A 22,169-nucleotide genomic window follows, 5' to 3' on the forward strand; every position below is an offset into this window, starting at 1 on the left:
ACAAAACGCACACAAGTTTCAGAGTAAAACAATGCACCTCTACCTCAACAAAGGGGAAAGCCCTGGCTTTTCAGTCTTGTGCCTTGTCCTATGATGGTCAACAGGAAACAGCTGAGACAACAGGACACTGTTGTAGCATGGCCCTCCCTCCTTTGCAAGACTCCCCAACTTGCTAGATAAAGAAATAGGAGCAATGGACAGAAATCGGCACACCCAGACCTTTCCCCACTTCACAACAGGCAAGGCAGTGTATGTTCACTTCCTTCCGCGCAAATGTATACCTTCATGTATCTTCATCAACCTTTGCAAAAAGTGTTAAACAGTCAATGTTCAGAGCCACTCCTGATCCAAAAAGCTTTCACTGACTGTACAATTGTTGTTTGTGCTGTGCTTGGTATTGGTATCCACTGGGGCTTAACAGGCTTGCAAGTACTACTGAAAGAGAAGAGTTAAGTAATAAATCTCTACACAGATGAGTTTTACCCAAGAGGGATACAGTGGCCTTGTATATCAGACAGAACTAAAATTTCAGGTCACTCAGTATTTCCACAGTCTTCCCAAATCCCCATTTCACCTTGTCCCATCCCCTTGGTCTTTGAACCTCTTTCAGTGTATCTGTTTGCTATATGCATAAGATTTCAGCAACTCCTAGAGGAGGAGAAAGGGTTGAGGGGAAGTGCAAGTTTGCCAGAGGAGCAAATAATTCCACAAATCTTGTGTTTCTGTGTCAAGTTTTGGAGGCTTGTTAAGGGGCAAGGGATGGAGAACATATTTATGTAAAATCTTAAGTCCAGTTTCAGAAGTACAACAAAAAGAACAAGACAAAAACCAGTCACCTTTGGGTGACACTGGGACTTGCTTTCCTCACCCACATCTGAATATAAAAACAACTACAGTTGCTAAGTTTACATGCAATAGTGGTCACCTCCTAACCAACGCCCAACTGCATTGGCCCCCTCTCCCCAAACAAAGACTCCCCCAAAAACCAGCCTGGGGGTAAGGGGAAGCACAAGCACAAAACCACTAGAGCTCTGCTGGCCTATGTAACTACATTAACAAAGCACAGCAACAGGGAAAAATGTTGCATCTCTAACCTTCAAAGACTGTACTACTTCATATTCTATACTATCTTCCTGCCTTATCATTCTCATCTTTCTTGTAGTATTCTGCACTTCCAAGGTTCACTTATCCTTCCCCCTCCCCCTGAGGAAATACAGAGAACTATAAACATGAGTATGAAGGCTATAACTACAAAAAGTAAAAGGTATTTGTATTGAACTGTAAAGAAACAGAATAATTTTTTTAATACTTTGACCAGAACATGTTGCTAATTAAAGCATTTGAATTATCTAAGAATATATGCCAGAAAAAATACTGTATTAAAAAAAAAAAGGATATTAAGCAAGCACGCAAGCGCTCCTGCAGCATGCAATGAGATGGTTGACTTGGGAGGCTAATGAATTAGTATAAACAATTTAAATCTGATTTAATTTAACAATGTAGAGCATTTGTGCATTGCAAAGCAACAGATAATCATTTGTTTCTTCATTAAATCAAAGATAAAATTGCTGATTACCCTTCCATGAATTATTTTATTGAAGAGGATGGCAAACAAATTTTATATTTAGTCATAAAAGTTCATGGCTAATCCCCAAACAAGCAAATGTAACCAGTGAAGGATACCAGTGAACATAATATAGACCAGCTGTGGTTTAGGGCAACACATTATTCAGCCAAAATAGATTCTCACATTTTAACAGTTAGGGAACAAATGTTTGTACAGAAAATTAATATAGCATTTTAAGTTTACTTTTTATTTCCACAAACCATATCTAAACAGCACAATTTATTATTCACAATCTTTAAATGTGTTAAAATTATACATTGAGAATGCTGAGCATGTGGTACTGCTGCCAGAAGTACTAAAACGATTAAACCCCCCTCTATTTTACAGATAAATTTATGAACTTGCCTCAAAAGTGTTACCGGTGATATCAAATTCTGGTGGAACAAAGGCACCCTCTGGATCATCTTTGAAAGCAAAAGAAAATGTGTCAGATTAGAAATTAGTAGCCTTGTTTGTTTAAAAAACAAGCCAATTTGGTAATACAAATCTAATGATACACTCATATCTGATACAAAAGAAACTATGTATATAGCAGTATCTTGGTTCACTCATATCTGATGTACAAAGAACTCATTATCCATGTTTCTAGTACTGTAAATAAAATAAAGTGCTATTTTCAAATCTTCTGCAGGAAGATACCATACTTTTCCTACTAAGAAACAAAACTGACAAAACACTCCCAAAGAAATATATCTACTATGCCTAACCACTTCTTGCCTTCAGACATTTATGTTTGGACCAAGTTATCACCTAAGCTGGTGTGGCTCAGCTGTGGCTTGCAGGTTTGATTTGATTAATGGGACATCTCCATTCACTATTTTCCACTGCAGGCCTGGGGGGTAGGGGTTCAAGCAGCAAAACCAACCTGAACAGCTAATTACCTCTTCATCTACAGGCCAGCTTAGAACCTTGACCTTTCTGCTTAGTTTGTTTTAATTATGATAAAGGAGTTGGAGGCACATTCCCCACCTGTGTGCTGCTTAGCAGACAACTGAGCTACTGCAGCAGCCACTTTTAAGTGAAGAGGTGGAAGGAAGAAAGGAACATCTTAAGACAGATCGATGTTGCTGCTGCATCCAAGCATGCATGTAGTAGTATCACACTGTACTGATATCACACAAACCCAGTAAAGAACAGCAGGGGGTTAAAAAAAGTGCCCAAAGGAAAACCTACTCTTCATGTACATATTCAACTCATCTATACTTCTGTGAAGCCAATGGATGATTGAGATCATTTACAAGCAAAGACTTCAAGTTTCCCTTCTCCACAGGGAGGAAAAAAAAAGTATGCTCACAGGCGTAGCATACTCATCATAGCTTTAGCTCTAATAGAAGTTTTGTGCCTGTACTTTAGAAGTGAAATGCAAAGCTCTTTTATTGTGAAGATACTAAACTCAGTTATATGGTAGAGAGAGCCAGAGAGGACTTTTTTCACATATTCATATATTGCAGCTACCTGGCATGGCTGACTATGCAGATGCCAGTAACCGATTTACAGTTCCTCACTATGTTCCTGATTCTACTTTTCCACTGAAAAAGAGGGGTACACAACTAATTCTGCATTCCCCTCTGTGGAATTCCTGGGAAGCAGGGCTTCAGTATGTGGAATGGTTGCTCCAGAAGACAAAAGTCCCCCCTTCCATCTCCCCTTACTTAGCTTTTATAGCTGAGCTGATGTCACATGGTATGGAATATCTGTTTGATTAGTTTGGGTCAGCTGTCCTGGTTATGTCCCCTCCCAAGATCTTGCCCAGCCCCAGCGTGCCATTGAGGGGAGGGCAAAATGTTGGAGGGACAGCTTTGATGCTGTGCAAGCACTGCTCAGCAGTAGCCAAAACACTGGTGTGTTATCAACACCTTTCCAGCTACCAATGCAGAGCACAGCACTACAAGGGCTGCTATGGGGAGAATTAAGTCCATCTCAGCCAGACCCAATACATCCCCACCACATTTTATCCTGATATCTGGAGCGGCAGAAAGGGAAGAAAACTAATGGACAGAAGATGTTTTGTCCCCCTCTCTTTCCCCTACTCCCAGACTACTGGTCCTTCTTTTAATCTCCCCACTACCTTTTCCCTTTCTTTCAACAGAACGCTTTAAAGGCTATACAAGCATATAATTTTTATCACTGGTAAAGCTCACTGTATTCTTTTAATATAATGTTTACAATGGAAATTTGTCTGATTTGAAGAGACAAGAAGATATCAGAGCCCTTGGCAGAACATCCTATTGAATGTTTGTCACTTTAGCACCACAGAACCTGCAGGAAGCAGAACACTGCTAAAGCAGAGACGACAGGCTGTTCATTTTCTCTCACTGGCAAGGAAATCCAGAGGTTATAATTCTCTTCTGGAAGAATAAATCCACAGGCAATAACTATAGGGAAGCAAAAAGGACAACCTCCAAGTGCCTATCTAATAAACTATATTTTAACCAAATAGTAACAACATCTGAGGGAAAGGGGAATAGAAACAGTCAAAGACACAGTGGAGTGTGTGGGGGGGGGAATAGAATACATACATACCTTTTTGCATTCCTAGAAAAAAAACGCAACTTTCTTTAAAGAGAACTAATGAAAAGTCTCTTCCTCAGAGACTAACATGACTCCAGGGAACAAAATCTTTGTACATTTGCTTTGCATGGGAATTTGTTATCCCACATTTTAAGCACTTGAATACAGCAAATTCCTGGATCAATGGTTTGCCAGCTATTCAATTAGACTAAAACATTTAAGAAGAAATTGATTTTTTTTCTTTCCCAGCTGCAAGCAAAGATCTTAGTTGAGGGGCATTTTTCATCCACCAGGTTTACTGTCTTCAACAAGTCTTTCATATACCCTTACAAATACAAAGCCAGCTTTTTTTTCCTTTTTTTTAATTTCAAGTTATGACAAGCTTCTTACAGTAAATAACATTGATTCCACATTACCCTGTTAACATGGAACTAAAAGATGACTCACATATAGTTGTGAAATTTAAGCACAAAAATACCACAACAGTTAAGATATATTTTCTTCTTTATTAATTACATTTTATGATGTTACATGCTTATTTGAAATACTACCTTTAATTCTAAAGAAGGCAACAAATATTCATTTGTTGCAAAGTTACCTTACTTCATTTTTTCTAAATACTGTTATCTAGATTTTGACTAAAAGAATGAACACTTATTCTGACATAGATTTAAAAATAAGTTAGGTTAAAGAAAACATAACAAAAACGTGAATAATGTGTATATGGACTAGAACTGTTCTTCCAGTTACAAGCTGACATAATTTTAAAAGGACTATAGAAAAAGAGTTGTGTTGGTTCTTTTTTTTTTTTTGTAATATCCTGAACAGGCTCAAGACAAAGACTCTTGAGATGGGTCATGTGAAAGGGGAACAGCAACAGTAACATGCTTTTTTGTCTGTGCTGAAATCAGAAGACATTTTTCAAGTTAAGTATCCCTCCATTCATCTGCTACAATACCTGAAGGTCTTACATGCTACTACATACTGGTTTTTAGCATATTAAAATTCATTTCTCAGTCACCACACTTGTTGAGTCTAAAAATCATGACTTTAAAAAAAAATAATCCTTTATTCACTTGAACATGCACTAAAATTGCCCCATTGTCTGTGGCCACAATCATCAAGATGCATTGAATGTCAGAATTCTCTAGAAATAGAACATATCCATGAAATGAGAAGAACTAGAAGAGACCAAGAACATGCTTTACATAGGTAGAGACTTGTGCGCACAGATACACTAATACATAACCTACTGTGTTTAAAATGGAGATAAATTACATTCCCCTGGATAAGTCTTAAAATAACTAGGAAGAATCTTCTAAGCAAACTCATAAAAGCCTTTGTTCATAAATCACGAAACTGAACATGTGGTTTCATATGGATCTATACTCACCCATTCCTAAACAACTTTTTGTTTTCTCTTTATTTTAATCACGTCTTAAGACTAGAATATAATGCTTTACTACAGTCTCTCACTATGAGTTTCCATAGTTCTAAAACAAATGGCCTGGAAACACAAATACTTACCACTGAGCTGTTCCATGAAGCATACATTGCCATTGGTGTTAAAAGCCAAAGTGTCAGGAGTGATGCAGAGCGTCTGGAAGATTGCAGAATGGGCAATGCTCTTCAGAGAATGGCAACACTCCAGGCAAATTGCCCAAATATCTTGCTCAGTAAGACAGCTATCCCGCAGTGACAAAATATCAGCAAGGGACACATTCTCCTGCCAAGATACGAATTCGTAAATTACCCTGGATTTCATGACACTACTTTGTGTATTGTAGATTACATTTGACACAATTGGCTACAAGTAACATTTCCAGCAAGTTCTCAGACTTTCTAGGACACTGATTAACACCAAGAAACACCAAGTGCATGACTTTGCTCGTAACACAAAGTCTCTTAAGAAGCAGTTAACCTGAACAAAGGTATCACAGTACATTAACATCAAAAATAGACTTACTATGGGAGCTATGTAAGTTACATAAACACTGCATCAAAGTTAGGGAAACAGACCTTTCAGAGGTAAAAGCAGAGAGACTAAGTTAAGAGATTTTGTTTAACCCTTGTCTCCCTTAAGCTCTCCCAGGTGCCTTTGGACAAACTGCTTAAAAATTCTCTTCACAGCAGTTTTCCCTACCATCTGTGATCTAGGAAAAAATACCCTCTAAATTCGCCTGTCTTAAGAATGATGGTGTTGTGAAGTTTAGTGGTGTAGACCATTTAATAAACAGTCAAAAGCCAAACAAGCCATAGGAAAAGTGTTCTTATACTTCAATTTAAAACCAAACACTTTGGTTGTCCTAGGCCTCCCCATTACACCCAGAGCTCCTGGTGATCAACATAGTTTATGGACTTCATTTCTGAGTTACTGTCCTAAACTACAAGTCAACTTCCTTTGACCTCGTCATCACAGTAAGGCTATGATGAGTCCAGTTCCAAAAAAACCCGGTGGCTCTAATGTGGCTTTTCTGGTCAAGATGTTCAGAAACAGTGCTTTGTTCGAAGCAGCTAGCCTTTTTATGTACATTTTTTAGAATACAAAACTAATACATTACCTACAGCTACAGAAGTAAAAGATTTTCATGAACTTAAAGGCATGACAAAAAACATACAAACAAAACATCAATTCCATCTGTAAGGAAAAATAAGCTAACAGAAAATGGAAGTATCAACAGAAGTTACTTTGCATCAAAGCTATACTACTATTAATTACACATAATATTTTCTCATTTATATCTAGTAATTAAGACTAAAGACTGTACTTTGAATGCTATTAAATATACCTTGAATTGAAGATGTAGCTGCATGTTACTTAGAATATAGAAAAAAGACAGTATCTCATTCTCAGCAAAGCAGAATGTGAGATATCGTAAAGCTCAGAAAACTGTAGTGGTTTAAACTTTTAATCCTTTGGAAAATACAGTTACAACTTTCTTCACATACTTCAGTACTGGAGAACATCAATGATATTTGGATTACCATTTACAGAAGGGTTAACAGTTTGTTAACATATTTTTCAGAGACATAAGCATTGCACTCATCCTTCAAACAAGGACCAATCTTTAGTCTAAAAATTTATTTTGCTTTTTGGTCAAAAGTATAATACTTTAAAAATATGAGAAAAAAACAGGCAGGAAATAAAGCGCACTCACTATTATTTGGGAAACTTAACTTCTATTTTCAATATTCTAGTTTTCATCAGCCTAGAGATGGATAGATTTACTAATGGTGGCATTACTACAGTGCCTTCTAGCGCTAATCATGGACCCTGGTCTCATTGAGTTTAGTCCTACATAATAATGAACAGCAAAAGCCCTTACAGTTCAGGTACATGATACAAAACATCTCATTTTCTCTGTGCTGTGCTAAGCACCATATGCGCAATGCTGCCATCAGATTTGGAGGGTACATAAGGAAGTTTGTGCATCTTTATGGGGAACTTCTTCCAAGCATGAAGGGCAGCACAGAGGTTCCTGTATCTGAAAACAAACATATGACAAGGAGCTGGACCACAAACCATTAGGCTTTCAAGCTGACCAAACTGATACGTAGGATGAGGATAGGCTTGGAAAGGAAAGACTAACTGCTTATTCTATGGCCAACCAAAAGTAGTTAAAAAAAAAAAATAGAAAGAAAAAGAGGAAAAAGAAGTTCTATGACCAAAGCAATGAACCAGTAATCATTTTTATTTTTAACTCTCCTAGGATCATCCAGCTAGGTGACATGACAGCATTAGTCAAAACTGCAAAAAAAGAATGTTTCACTAATCAAGATGCAAAATTATGAGAGTTTCATCTGTGCATATGGACAAGAAAGGCTCAATTTAGAGATTATGTGAAATAAATAAAAACTGCAACCTTTAAGACAGCCTCAATATCAAATTCCAGTCACTATCAGGACTTGATAGAACTTCTTTTGAGTCAAGCTTTGAGGTTGAGCTCTACAGCAGATATTAATCGTCACTAGCGATATCTACAGTTTATACCTACAAGACAGTCTTTGTCTTGTGGTTATTTGGGGAGTAGAAAAAAAGATGATGGTGATCTCATGTTGCACAAACTTATCTTCCTTCCAAGGGATGGGAAAGTTAGGTGATACAGGAAAAAAAACAAAGGAAAAAGGAAAAAAGAAAAAAAGGCCTATGAATGTTCAGTGGCTTCCAACAGCAATGGATGGCTATGTGAAGATAAGCAACAAAGCAAAACACCACCACCAACACCACCACACAGCAAGCTCTTCTCTTTCCAATGCTCCAGGACACAAAGTTATTTACTTCACAGAAACCAGGTATTTCTCAAATGACCACACTATCTTGACCTTAGTTATTAAAGCGGCTATTGTGGCAAAGCAAAGCCTTTGTAGAGAGTGAAGCATTGAAAACACCAAGACATGCATTTGACTAGTTTGCATCCCCAAAGCAGCATGGAAACAAAGTTTTCACTGTGGGGAAAAAAAAAATCCTTTTAAGACTGTTAACACAGGAGTTTCTGGCAAGCTGAAGCTTCTGGTGAGCCGTGACTTCAGTACTTTGGATCACTCAAAGTTGGTTCGCTTAAATTACAGGAAAACTCAAGTGTGTTACATAACAGAGATGCTGATGCCTTTTCTCTCTTGTCTCATTATCAGTAAAAGGCACTTGCAAAAGCAATTACTGTTTAATAGCTACGAAAAGTGAACTGGTCAGACAACCATGCTTTAATTATTCACTTTAGTTCTCAATTTTCCCTTATATTTTCCTCAGAAAGTATAAAACAGTTCAGTAGCATATGTAATTAAGCAGAGGAAGAGAGAACAGGAAGAGAAAACAAATTAATTTGCCACAGACAGCATCTTAAAAAATTTGAAATTAAATATTAAAGTGTGAGATGAAGAAAGCCCTAGTAAAGAAAGGCATTTGAAATATATTCTCACCCTCAGTATTTCCTACTCTTCAGCTCAGGCAGCTTCTTGCTTCACATATTGGCTTTTGTAAACCACATACATCGGACACGAATCTCATTCCTTATACTACGTACTGTGATGAGAAGCACAGGCTCCACTAAATGACTAAGCAGCTGAGAGTTGGGTACATCAGCATTCACAGCTTTCTGGCACCTAAGTCTTTTTGCCAAGATAATTCATTCAAGCTTCAAAACAATCTATTCCAGAATCATGGAAAACGTGGCAAACACCATTCATTAAATTCATCTCATTTGAAGAAAAACACTGGGTTGCCTGGGTAAGCCCACCAAGTACTCTTCAAAGCAGCCCTTTTTTATTAACTTCTCTAATCACCAGGTGATAGGTCATGCTCATTCTCTCAACAAGAATATTGAAAATATTCACGTGCCTGGAATAACTAAATAGAAGGGACTAGTGGGAATCCACAGTCCAAGTATATATTGAGCAGGTGCGAAAAATGGGCTCAGGTCTTTCTCACACAGAAGAGCTGACCCTCAGCCTTCTCCCATCCTGAAGAAATACTCTAAATATTTAAACTAACCTGTAAAAAGGAGGCCACTACCACCTTCTTTCTACATTTTGCATGGGCCAGCCCGAGAGGGCCTACTACACAGAACACTACAGATGATGTGAGGAAGAGCCAAACTGCTGAGCCATTAGATGTCTTACGAAAGCTGGAAGGGACTTTACACTTTCAAACTCACTTTTAAATCCTGATTCAACTTGGGTTCTTGAGATAGCAAGTAAGAAAGTTTGCAAGATCTGGTTTGGGGAACAGGTGGCTCACACACGGTTCACCCAACTTTTACTTAGAAGAAACCCCAAAACATTTTGCCCAAATGTTCACTAGGGGGTAAGGAACACACTTCATGTGGAAAGATACAAAGAAAGATGAGCAACAGCAATAAAAAGCATGTGCAAACCCACATACAAATTGAGACAAATGTGACAACAGAACTGGGTTTAGCTACAGGTTATTTGGCATAACAACTGAAGAAACAGATTTAAGTTTGGGGTTTTTTTTCCTTTTTTATTTCCCAGTGACAAAGGCCTTTTTACACAGGGCAGCAAGAAATGGCTGTACAAAAATCTGGTTGGCAGCTACTGGAAACACTTTGCCCATGTAATTATTTTCCCGTTATCATGTGCGACAAGGACACGTACATGCCAACTGCAGCATTAACCCACGGCTACGACAGGAGTTAGGACACACTCCACACTTGAGGACCATGACTTTGCTGTTGTGTGGAGAAGGTGCACGGGGATGGACTAAGCCCAACTTGGTAGCTGGGATCACTGGACAGGAGAAAGTGGGGAACCCGCAGTGAACACAGGGAAAGCAAACGGCTACGTCGACGCGGCCTGGCCGCTCCCGGTGGGGCGGGTGAGCCCCCGGGCCCCAGCCGTCCCCGGGGCCCGGCGCAGCCGGCGGGCTGCCCTCACAGCGCGGGCGGAAGGAAGGAGACGCCGCGGGTGGCGGGGGGGGGGGGGGGGGCCGCGGGCCTCCCCTGAGGCCGCCTCAGCGCAGGTGAGCGCAAGGGCGGCGGCGGCTCCGTCCCCGCACCTGCCTCACTCACCTCATCCTCCAGCAGCGTCGGCAGAGGCTCGAAGTCGTAGCAGCTCACCTCCTCCTCCTCCTCATAAAACACGTCCTCTGCGGAGCCAACGGCCTCCATTCCGCCCGCCGAGGGAGCAGAGGCTTCACCCCCGCAGCCTCCCTGCGCGCCCGGAGCACGGCCCTCGGCCGCAGCGCATCCCCACACCCGCCCGCGGGCTGCCCCCGGCGGCGACCCCCACGGCGCCGGGCCCGCCCGTCCCGCTTTAACCCCTTCCCCTCCCGGCGGGGCCCGGCCCGCGGCCCGCCGCCGCCCGCTTAAGCCCTCGGCTGGGGCAGCGCTGCCATGGCAACGCGGCCCGCCGCCGCCTCGCCCGCGCGGCGCGGCCTCACTGCGGCGGCTCCCGCCCTCCTGCGTCGTCGGCGCCCGCCCCCGCCGCCCGCCTCGCCCCGGCGCGGCCCGGGGCGTCCCCGAGAGTCCCCGGGGGCCGGCCGCGAGTCCCGGCGCGTCCCCCGCGCCCCCTTCTCCCCGCTCCCGGCGGACTCCCGTCAAGACGGCGATGGCGTGGCGGCGGGCCCCGAGGGGCGCGTCCGCCGCAGTGCCAGCTGCGGCCGCCGGGGCCCCGCGGGAGCCGGGGCCGGTCCCCGGCTCGGCCGCGCTCTCCGGGCGAACGGGGGCGGCGGGAGGGAGAGCGGGCTAGTGTCGGGCGAGGGCCCGGGGCGGCGGCGTTGCCCGGCGCCCGAGGTACCGGGAGTCGGTACGGCCGGAGAGCTGCTCCCTCCCGTGAGGGGCACCTCGGGGAAGCTCAAATCCCCGCCCTGCCTGCCCGTGTGCCTCGGCCTCGTTTTATCGTCACCGGGTCCGCAAATCACTGGTTTTACTGGATAAACCACAGCGTTTAAAATTAGGCAGGTGACCATGTATTTGCCTCATGATCGTGGCCAGAACTCCTGACGCGGTTCGTAACAAGCACAAACAAAACCAGTCCAGTATTGCCAGCTTTCTTTTCATTAGCCCTAGCCCATTTTTGCTATCCACAGGGTTTAGGGTGCCTAAAATAACTTAACGTTAAGATTCCCTTTGAAATCGAAGGTTCGAGATGAAGGATTCCTTCAAAAGTGCCACCTGCGTAGGCACGTTTTTGTTTCAAGTAAATCCCATTGTAAACTGCAAAGGGTGGTGTGTAAACGGGCCGTGGCCGTTCCCCTTTCTGCCTGGGAAGGGGAATCGGCATTCGGTAACGGACAGGTAGCTGTGTGCTGCACGAACCCCTGAGCAGGTGTCTCCTGATTTAACTTTAAGCATGCGTGCTGCCACATCAAAATCTTACATGTCCATTTTAACCAGTGCGGTGGATGGAGAGAATAGACTGCTTTCTCCTGTGATTAAATTTCACAACTAGAGGTACTGGGAAAATAATAGTGCCATTTTCATTATTCTGCTTTCCTGTCTTCCTATAATTCTATGTCAAAATGGAGTATGTTAATGAATTAATCTGTGCACAGTACATCAAGCAAAGCAAGAGTTTTACATCATTTTTTTTGTATGCAGTACTCTTTGGAAAAGATTAATACTCTATTAAAACGTACATTAACAAACACTGTGAAGCAAACAAAGATACTTTGACTAACTGCCCCATAAAAGTCATCCTCCAGCAGTTGTAGGATTTCTCCCAATTAAACATTAATTGGATACATTCCATGGTTATGGCATGCTGCTGAGAAAAAACCCAAACCCAGGCAATTGGAGTATTTCATATATATGCTGTCTTCTTACTAACATTTTGAACTAAATTGATGTGAACAAAATTTATATATACTTATGATTTGGTAACTCAGGCTTTTAATTGTGAACAAATATTAAAGCATGGGAAACAGTGAGTGCTTGGTGCTTCTAAAAATAAAGCCCAAGATTACTCCAATAATAATATTATTATAAAATGTTTCTTAAAATGTATTTCACTGGCATATGTGGCAAAATGTTATTCTCAGGCAGCATGATCTACCCAATAAGAACCCTGAATTCTGGACCCTTGTGGGCTGGACTCGTAAGTGCATTGTAAAGAAAAAGAAAAGAGAAAATTTTCTCTGCTGTGTAAATTGGGTCTAAGATCTACACTCGTCCATAAATACATCTTAGACGAGCACTCCCTTGCAATCACCACTTCAGCATTCACAAGCGTTTCTGAAAATGATAGTTTAAGTCAAACCTATGGATGCTGCACAGAAATTAACATGGTAGTTTTGAAAGGATCAATATTTTTTGTTGAATAAGAGAAATTCCCTTGCTAAAAGCAATTAGTAATTGAGTGATAGGGCATTTCTGTATAAGGTTAGCAGACTCAGATTCAGATACATACCCGGCATTATTTGGACCCTGAATCTAGGCTTGGGTAGATTTTGTCAGAGTAAGTGACTAACTGACTGCATCCAAGTGATTTGAGATACTTGAGATCAATCTCCCAGTTGCTCTGGTTAACTTACTTGCTCTACCGAAGAACTATTTATGCCAAGTGGAATATGTACAAAGTGGAAAACAAAATGAAATAAACACAGGATTCCTCTGTAAAAAAACCTTGTAGCGGACTTGGCCTTATCACAAGTGCCTTGATAGGCAGGACAGAGCCGTCACTGGAACTGATATGGTTTGGTAGATTTTTCCAGAAGAATTGCTGTACTAAGCCTTTGCTCTCATCAGTAATGCTGTTGCTTTGCTTTCCTCTTTGGTCTCACGGTTGAGACAACTGTCAGAAAAGGCATTGTAACTTGTTTGATACATTCATGTAGCAATTCTCACACTAGAATATTCATTCTTATTAACATCTGCAATTAATCATGGCCCATGGGAGTTGCTGGAGGACACGCAACACTACACAGTTCAGCATTGAAAAAAAACCCCACATGTAGATGTAGCTGTCAGTTTGTCTGCAGTCATATTTTCTGTTCTTTCTTTTCCGCAATATTGCTTAAGAAAGTTAAAGTTCTTAAGAGGTCATTGTAGGGTATTAGTAGGCATTTTTTGAAAGACGTTTTGATGGATATGTGAGTGGTTGTGGAAATTATTTTCTGAGTCTGAGGCTGGCTGAACATGCAAGTGAATATCATATTAAAACCAGAAATATATAGAAGAGCAATCAGGTTCTCAAAGGTGAGGGTTCTCAAAAGGCAGAAATAAAAATGTTATTTTGCACTAATAATATTCTATAGCCTGAAAAGAAATAAGAAATGTTAGCATACATTAAAGGAATATACTGTGACTAAAATTGTTTTGGTAAAGGATATTTGAAACAGGTTTCATTATGGAAGTACCAGAGAGAGGTTTCATTTTGCTGTGATCAGATCTTGAACATGAACTGAGATCTCTTTAGCAACAACTACACCAGGAATCACAATTATTAGAGATTTTGACTTCTTAATTGTAGATTAGAGATCAAAAACTACCTAAGCAGAGGTAAACTCCAGGTATAGTGTAGATATATATGAGAAACCTCTTGACCAAAAGAGTAATTGCATCAACACAGAGTTTTGTATCTTACACTTGGTGTATGATCACAGACATTACAGAGGGACTGGATCAAATACTCCTGATTTCAGTCTTCTCACAGTTTAGCTCCCCTTAAGCTGTATCTAATTTGTAGTAAATGCAGTAGAGTTAGGGCAGTTTGTAATTTTCACATAAGCAGTGTTTGCAGCAAAATAGCTGACTTGATTTCTGTCTCTGACAGCAGTCGATGGCAGACATCTAAAGAAGAGTGGAGGAACAAGGTAGTTATATACTATGCTCTTCCAGTACAGTCTCACAGCCTCCAGAGTCGCAGTTCAGATATTCCCTAAGGCAGTGGTAGTGTCTACTGGTTTAAGAGACACTGGAATATTTTTCTTTAATGAATTTGCTCATTCACTTTTTGAGTCTGAATAGTTTTACTATCCACCATATCCTACTGCAGAATTCCTCAGCTGACCCACACATTGCATAAAGTAAATTCTTTGTTTCATTTGAGGCCCCTAATTTCTCGTGTTTGAAAAGGTGGTAGATAGATTCCCTATTTATCATCTTTCTATCATTTATGATACTATAGAGTTGTCATATCTCCCCTAGTTTCATCTTTTCAGTTGAAAGGTCCTGGACTAGTTGCTCATTTGCAGAATAGAAATTTTTCCATGACTTTGATCATGCTTTAGCACTTCGTGGTACATTTTCTAGTTGTGTCATTATGTAATTAAAAATTGTGAAAGAGAAGGTTGGAACCTGAATGAATGAATGAATGAAAGAAAAAAGAAAGAAAAGAAAGAAAGAAAGAATTGGGACACTCTCAAGAGGTTTTTGAAAATAATATATTAATGACCTGCAAACTTAAAGGAAGTACTTCTCTTAACCATGACACTGATTTAGTTATGAGCCTTGTGCTTTTTATTTCCAGATATCTGGATTCATGGGATATTGTAAAAAAATAATTCAGTGGGCGCTAGCCACAGAGAGTACATTCATGGTAATTCAGGGAGTGACTGTCAGCACCCCTGTCTCTGCAACATAACCTAAACACAAGCTACAGGAGAAAGGAAATTGTATAGGGTACTACTGTTACGCCACTTTGTGCCACTGGAGATGTCTTTCATGTTCTTTTGTAGGTTTTTCCTTTTCATTATAGCACTTTGGTTATTCTTTTTAATAGATTATATAATCATAATTGACTATTAAAATTTTGGAGTACCAGCCTTGTAGATGAAAGGTACACATTTGTTACACTATAATTAGATCGTACATTCTCCTTTTAAGAGTTTTTTTTTAATGGTACTTTGCCTGAAGGTTCTCATTTTAATTTAGTTTGGGTGAAACAGGGAACTGAAGGATTGCAGTATAAAGAATTGGGGTTTGTGTGTGTATGACTTATATCCTTTTCAATTGTTTGGTTTTTGTTAATCAGAGATTGCTTTAATGGCATGGGCTTTAATAATTTTACAGTCTATGAAACTACTGTTCTTCCTTTAGCAGTTATATATATTTCAAGACAGAGAAAAGCTTTCTGCCAGTTGCCAACTGCTTCTGCCTCTGTGGCAGCAGTGAGAAAGCATTGTAGTAAAAAGCAAATTATGTGTTGCTACTACTGAAAAACCTGAAAGAATTCAAAGGTAAAGACTGCATTTTTTAAACCAGCCCCATTACTGCTACGAATTGTATATGAGCATAAATCTGCTTGCCTGAAGTGACAGGTTAGTTTGTATTCCAAGTACTTTGGAATCTTACAAAGGCAATAGGGATGCGTTAGCTTTGCATTTCTGAAGAGGATCAGAAAATTATATGCACAGACTGCTTACTGTATGGGAAAACCCTATATAGGCATTCCCTTTTAATTGGTTTGAATGGTAGAAATATAGACTTCAGAATCATCAAGCACAGTCTTTAGTCATTATAGGCACCTGTCACATCATTCTTTTCAGAGAAATATCAAACTCACCTGTTCCTACATGTTAGGAATCTTCTGATTTCCAGCCTCTACTTATACTTATTCACTTTTGCCCCAGCATTGTCTTTTATCTTTTACTCTCAGTTCCTGTTTCTTTACAGATTACCATATTACATGTACTGTAGGGTTTAGGGTTTATTTCCGCAGGGCCCGGACGATAGACCACCAATGTGATGATTAAAGTTGCCAATTTATTGAGCTTAGCTGATCATTTTTATACAATTCTCTAAGTTGTTTAGAAACTCTGATTGGTTGCTGTATGCAAGCATTTGGTGTCCACGCACACAAACATAAACGGTGATTGGTTACGTCGGTACTGTCCACGCGCACAAACGTAAGATAAAGTTAGTTATACCCGCTCTGTACACGCGCATAAACACAGGACATAATTGGCCGTATTAATTAGAGCATGCAAGACTTGTCTTAGTCCAATTGGTCGAGATAAGCCCCTGAATTGAGGTTGTTTGTGCCAAGTTCCCTTTATCATGGAATGTGCACCTGTGTTTTTCTAATTGGGATCTTTCTTTTTCTATCTTCTTGTTTATTCTGTTCAAGGCCTTCTAAAGGTGTCTTGTGACCATGAGCAACTTTTAGGCCCAATAACTAAGTTCCCTATAACTGAACCCTACATGTACATCTGTTCTGTTGCCTTTGACTTTGTTTTTGTCTTTTCCAAACAGTGCATTTTCTTAAACCTGTGTTCTAGTCATGATTGCTTTTCTACTGCACTACACTTTTGTTGTCTTAATTTCATAATTTCCTCAGGTACTTAGGAGATCTGATCTTTTCAATAGAGTCCTCTTATATCTCCCCCCCCCCGAGTATTTCTTTATGGAGGCTTGTGCCTTTTTTTCATCTTCATAATCTTCTCAAATGTTCACTGTCTAAAGACTTTGATTTCATTGCATCTTCTTTGAATAGTAGTTTCATTTGTCCTCATATGAAAGGCTATCAAAGGTTTCTTCACTGTTCTCCTCATGACATCCTCAGTCATCTAATATGTTTTCATCTGAACTGCAGCTGCATCTCCAATTCCTGTATTCTTTCTACATGAACTCTTATAGGTGGCACTCCAGGCATAGGAAGCTGGCATCAGGAGCTACTTTAGGATAATGTGCTTTGCATTTAGGCATCTCCACTTTCTTTGTCATTCTTTAAATATCCTATGCTGTTGCAGTTGGATATTACCTTCCTGTACCAGCTGAAATGCAGGAAAAGGCAGCAGAAGTAAAGATATAATTTGGCCCCAATTGAAGTCAATAGCAAAACTGTCATGGCATAATTTCCTTTGAAGAGAACTCATTGGGATGCAAGATCAAAGACTGAAATTGTTTTTATTTGTATACAAATGGGAAAATAACCTAGTAAGGATCCAATATGCAAACACATGGCTTTCTTTTCACCCCTGGAAAATTAGGACTAGAGGAGATAGGAGTCCAAAATCAATCCAATGCTAAATCTGGTATTTGGGAATTTCTGAGTCATTGTTTAATTAGTTCAATTAGATTATTAGGTTTGTCATAGGCAGTATCTATCCAGAAATATATGTGTGTGTGTATTCATACATATATATATATATATACAGAGAGATTGATAATGGGATTCTTTCCATTGTTATCACTCTCAGTGTCTTAGTACATCCCAGGTATTCTCACAGTAGGCTTGTATTGCAAGGTGGAGACTGCTTTGCTTGTTTCACACAGTAAAGTGAGGCACCATGGAAATAAATCACTTCCAAGATTACTCAGGAGGCTCATATCAACTTGAAATTTAAGCCATAAACCTGGAGAGCCAAATTTACACTATAATTGCAAAGCATCCTGCAATTGACTCTGAACTGCTTTAGTTTTGACATTATAACATTGTCTTCATAACACAATATTGTCTTTATAGTACCTATTGGTCCCCTTGCTCTTTTAATTCATTTTAGTGGTGTTCATTTGAAAACACTACAAAAAGTTGCGCAGAAGATCATTTTAAAAGATAATGTGCATAATAAAGTCTAATACGATGCCTATGGCAGTTTCACACTGGAAAATAAGCTGCAGGGTAGTACTAGCCATCCTTCAGAGAAACACCTCGTAATAATTAACTAAATCTTAAATTCATATTAAAGAAACATAAAAATTAACTATGTGCAGGCAGAATTCTAAGCCTGAGATTGCTTATACTTCTGACATTTGGCTATTTCCTTAAGCTTTCCTCTGTAGAGATTTATGAGATCATTATGAGCTGCTCATAATGGAAAGGAAAACACTGACAAGACAAAGTATTCTCCTATCCATGGGGCAGTGAATAAAACTGCATTGTTTAAATCCTTCTTGAAGTTAATGAAGCAGCAGGAAAAGTCCCTCCTGAAGACCTAATGTCTCCAAAACAATCACCTGGTGTCCCCAACAGCTCATACGAAATCCACGAGTGTCTTTGTTGTTCTATTCCTTTCCCCAGAGACATGACCATTGTTATCCTGGGAACCTTTCTCAATAAAACATAAAGACAAACTAGAACATAGATGACACGAGCTACTAGCAACAGTGGTAATATACAATATTTACAATTTAATCTTTTTGATTTACTGTGACTATTTGTCTCCAATGAGGATTTAGCTACTGTGTTTCATGCTTGGGTCACTGCAGTTCTTTCTTCCTGACATTGAATTGGAAAGGCATTCAGAAATTCCACCTGTGCAAGACAAAACAACCCAAATCTCCTGGGAGCATACCAGGTGCTGTTCTCCATATTCCTTAGAGGCCCTCCAAAATAAAAAACATTGCTAATCCAGCAACCTGTTCTCCGTTCTTACCCTAGGAAAACAACTGCTCTCCATGGAAGCCCAAGGGCTGCAGTACTCCACTGTGAAGCTCTCAGGAGCTGAGATCAGACTGTTCTTGGCAGAGGGCCCTATGTTATGTTACTTTGTGCCAGAGCTGATTAGAATGAGTCTGATCACAATCAATTTCAGATCACAATGCTGAACTCAATCTTTCTGCCAAGCCCTTCAATCAGTAACAAAGATAGTTGAAAGAACTTTCAAAGGTACAGATCATCCAATAAAGTCACTTGACCTCACAAGAGGTGAAGAGCAGAGGTTTTTTACGTACAACTGAGGCAAATCTCATACAGAGTATCACAAAATGTTTGTTGAAAAACACAGCAGGAGCAGTACTGGAGCTATTAAAAATGCAGATTTAATTTCCAAAATAGTTCCAGGGAGACTTTTATTTTTCACGATAGTTACAACCATAGAGGAAAAGGGCACTTGCTAAGGTTGACCTCTGCTATGATAGCTTGAAAATGCTGTGAGTAGGGTGCACTCCTGGCAGATGGAAGAAGTAGTCCTTTATGCAGGCAGGCTTTGAGTTTGAACCCTGGTGCTATATACAGATGAGTGCCCTTTTTGCATTCTGAGAAAAAACCCCAACACTTCTATTGCCAGTCACCCTAAATTAAGACTCTTTTCTAACTTCTCAATTCAGCTGCTGCACTGAAAAAATCAATTATTTGCACTACCCAAGTCTCAATTTTGTAATTGCTGCCTAGATAGTTTGCTGATGGATGCATTAGTAATATCTATGTATTGTGGCACTGGGGACTCCTTTATACTGGGAAATGCTCCTCTGAGGAGAAGCAGTCAATACCCAGAATCTAGCCATAAAACTTATAAATACAACCCGAAAACATAGTTGAGACTGAATCTTGTACATTGCTCATGCAGATTAGCAGGAGGAGAGAAAGTCTTACCAAAAGATCTCCTTTTACCAAGAGACCTCATCAGCAGAAGGGAAAAAATAGCCCCTCAGCCTTCGCATGATACAGGGCCTGAAGAATTGAGCTGCAGTCTGGTTTACATGACTGTAAATTTTTAGACTTCCCTGTCTTTTTTAGAACTAATTCAGAGGCAGAGGTGACTGATTTGCAAAGACTCCTAAAGACATGATCATTAGCTGTATGTTAGTGGAGCTCAAAACAGTGTTTAATGAGCCAGGAAGAAAGATAAATTGCTGAGTTCAGCTCAAAGTCTATAGTAGCTACAGCGAGTATGTGTTTGAAACATTTGTCATTAATTAGGCATCGTCGGTTACCTCCTGGGTAAAGCCAAAGCCATCTTGGGCGTCATAAAATCCATGAACTGCAGTATATGTCTCCAGAATTTGATAATCCAAATGAATCAACTGGGCCAAACTCTCTTCCAACCTGTTAGAGCTATTGATTCATCTGGATCTATAACATGTTATTAAATTTTCATTCTTAGTAAAGACAGTTGATTTGTATTAAGAAAAAAAAAAAGAGGGAAGATTGTGTGTAGTAGGCAGTTAGGTACATGAATATCCCATAAAGATACTCTCACAACACACAGGGAGAAGCAGAAAGAGTACAAGGTAGTGCCAATGCCTCCATCCAGTATTGCATAGGATTCTGCTGATTTCACAAAAGTTTTGGTCTTTGCATTGGTGTCTCCATGAACACCCCTTTCAAGAGGCAGGAAAGAGTCAGCTACTTGTATCTCAGAGGCAATACATCACAATTTTAATCTGCCTCACAAGGATAGGTAAATTATTTCAATTCAGCTTCTTGAAATAAACCACAATTATTTGTAGGAGCATAGCCAGGACGGTTAAATGGTTAAAATGGTTAAAACAAACAAACAAAAAACACCTGCATGCAAACTTCCCTAGTTAGACTCCCCTAATCCTGGCCTTTCCTTACTACTGCATGGAATAAGGGGGAAACTCTTCCTATCGTGACTTCTCTCTGAATACCCCCATAAGGCCTCTTCCGCTTGGGACCTGAAAACACAAGGCTAGATTCACTTACACATTCAAGGTAACAACCTCCAGTCGTCTTAATGCACCTGACGCCTTCTGGGTTTCCCAGATGTAAGTAGTTGTCAGGGTGGCATGGGTCCACTGGAATGGCTTTTATTCCTACTTTGTGCAAAAGGCTATCTGGGCACAACCAGAGGACTTGGCCTCCAGGAATGTCCTCCTGAAGCCAGAACCTCCTTGGGACTGCTCTGACCAGTGTGAAGCCAAACTACTGGACATTTGGTTTGGTATGAAGAAGAGCCTTCAGGTGCTACAGAATCAACACAGGAACATCCAGCCCATCAAGTATTCATATGGCTTATTCTGTCCTAGGCTTGGGGCAGAACAAAGCAAAGCCTAGCAGCAGTCTGGTGTGCCAGTTCCCTTTGGCTGTGCCAGGCATACCTCAGCTGAAGTCGACAACCTGGCACTGAGGCTCAATTAATCAAGAGAGGTTATATAACAAGCACAGAATTCCAACCAGAAAAATTCAAACGTATCTGCACACAAAACCCTCATTGTCCAGTCTGGTCACTTCTGTTCTGCACCAGCTGCTTCTGTGAACAATTTTTCAGCTGATCCTCAAACAGTATCTGTCCTTGATCATTTAATCAGTATTTAAAGCTGTGTCTGTGATGTTATTGATCCCACTTGTGCCTCCAGTGTGTGTTTCCGATGGAAAATCCAGCACAGAGGGAAAGAGCAGAACACTTTCTCAGCATCTGCAAGAAGAAAAAGATGCATTTTTCCCCTTTCTGATTTTATGGTTTGTTGTATAATAGCAATAATCTCTATTGCTTTCATATACTTGCAATAAATGGCTTTTGAGATCGATGAAATGTCTGAGCTTCACTTTGGCTATTAATCATTCTCAGTAGCCATTTATTGCTTCATATATTACAAATAACAGAAGTTATTCCTTAAACCTGCCCAGATAGCTGAGGACTGCAAATTTCAAACCTAACTCTGAGAGACAGATTCACTGATGGCAATCCCTGTGTTGTCTTTTATAACAGTAAGTAATAATAGCAGCACTGTGCCTTCCACCTGCAGATTTCAAAACTCACTATACAGTGCATTGAGGAAATATGAACCTTGCTTCTGTAGTTGAAGGAGGGGAGAAGGTGAGGATATAGGTAAGAAATATCTGTGAAGATACCTCACCAGTTTTTTTTCTCATTATCTGAGAAAGCAATATTTCTAACCTGACAGAATTTGTAATAGCTGCCCTTGGTGCCATCCTGCTAGCAAAGCTCCTT

At 40.3% G+C, this 22,169-nt stretch overlaps 1 protein-coding gene across 2 annotated transcripts in view; it reads right to left on the reverse strand.

Annotated features, from left to right (window-relative positions):
• Positions 1–10,761, reverse strand: part of KNDC1 (kinase non-catalytic C-lobe domain containing 1) — an 80,774-nt gene extending 70,013 nt beyond the window's left edge. For both annotated transcript variants that reach the window (XR_012650138.1, XM_075026135.1), the window contains exons 1-3: positions 10,663–10,761; positions 5,666–5,864; positions 1,973–2,031 (exon numbers count right to left, since the gene is read on the reverse strand). Coding sequence is in view for 1 of the 2 variants with exons in the window: in XM_075026135.1 (XP_074882236.1) it covers positions 1,973–2,031; positions 5,666–5,864; positions 10,663–10,761 (357 nt within the window). In the remaining variant the exon portion in view is untranslated. The remainder of the gene's footprint in view (positions 1–1,972; positions 2,032–5,665; positions 5,865–10,662) is intronic.
• Between the last annotated feature and the right edge of the window lie 11,408 nt (positions 10,762–22,169).

The sequence above is a fragment of the Buteo buteo genome, chromosome 4 (assembly GCF_964188355.1).
Source record: "Buteo buteo chromosome 4, bButBut1.hap1.1, whole genome shotgun sequence".
NCBI lineage: Eukaryota > Metazoa > Chordata > Aves > Accipitriformes > Accipitridae > Buteo > Buteo buteo.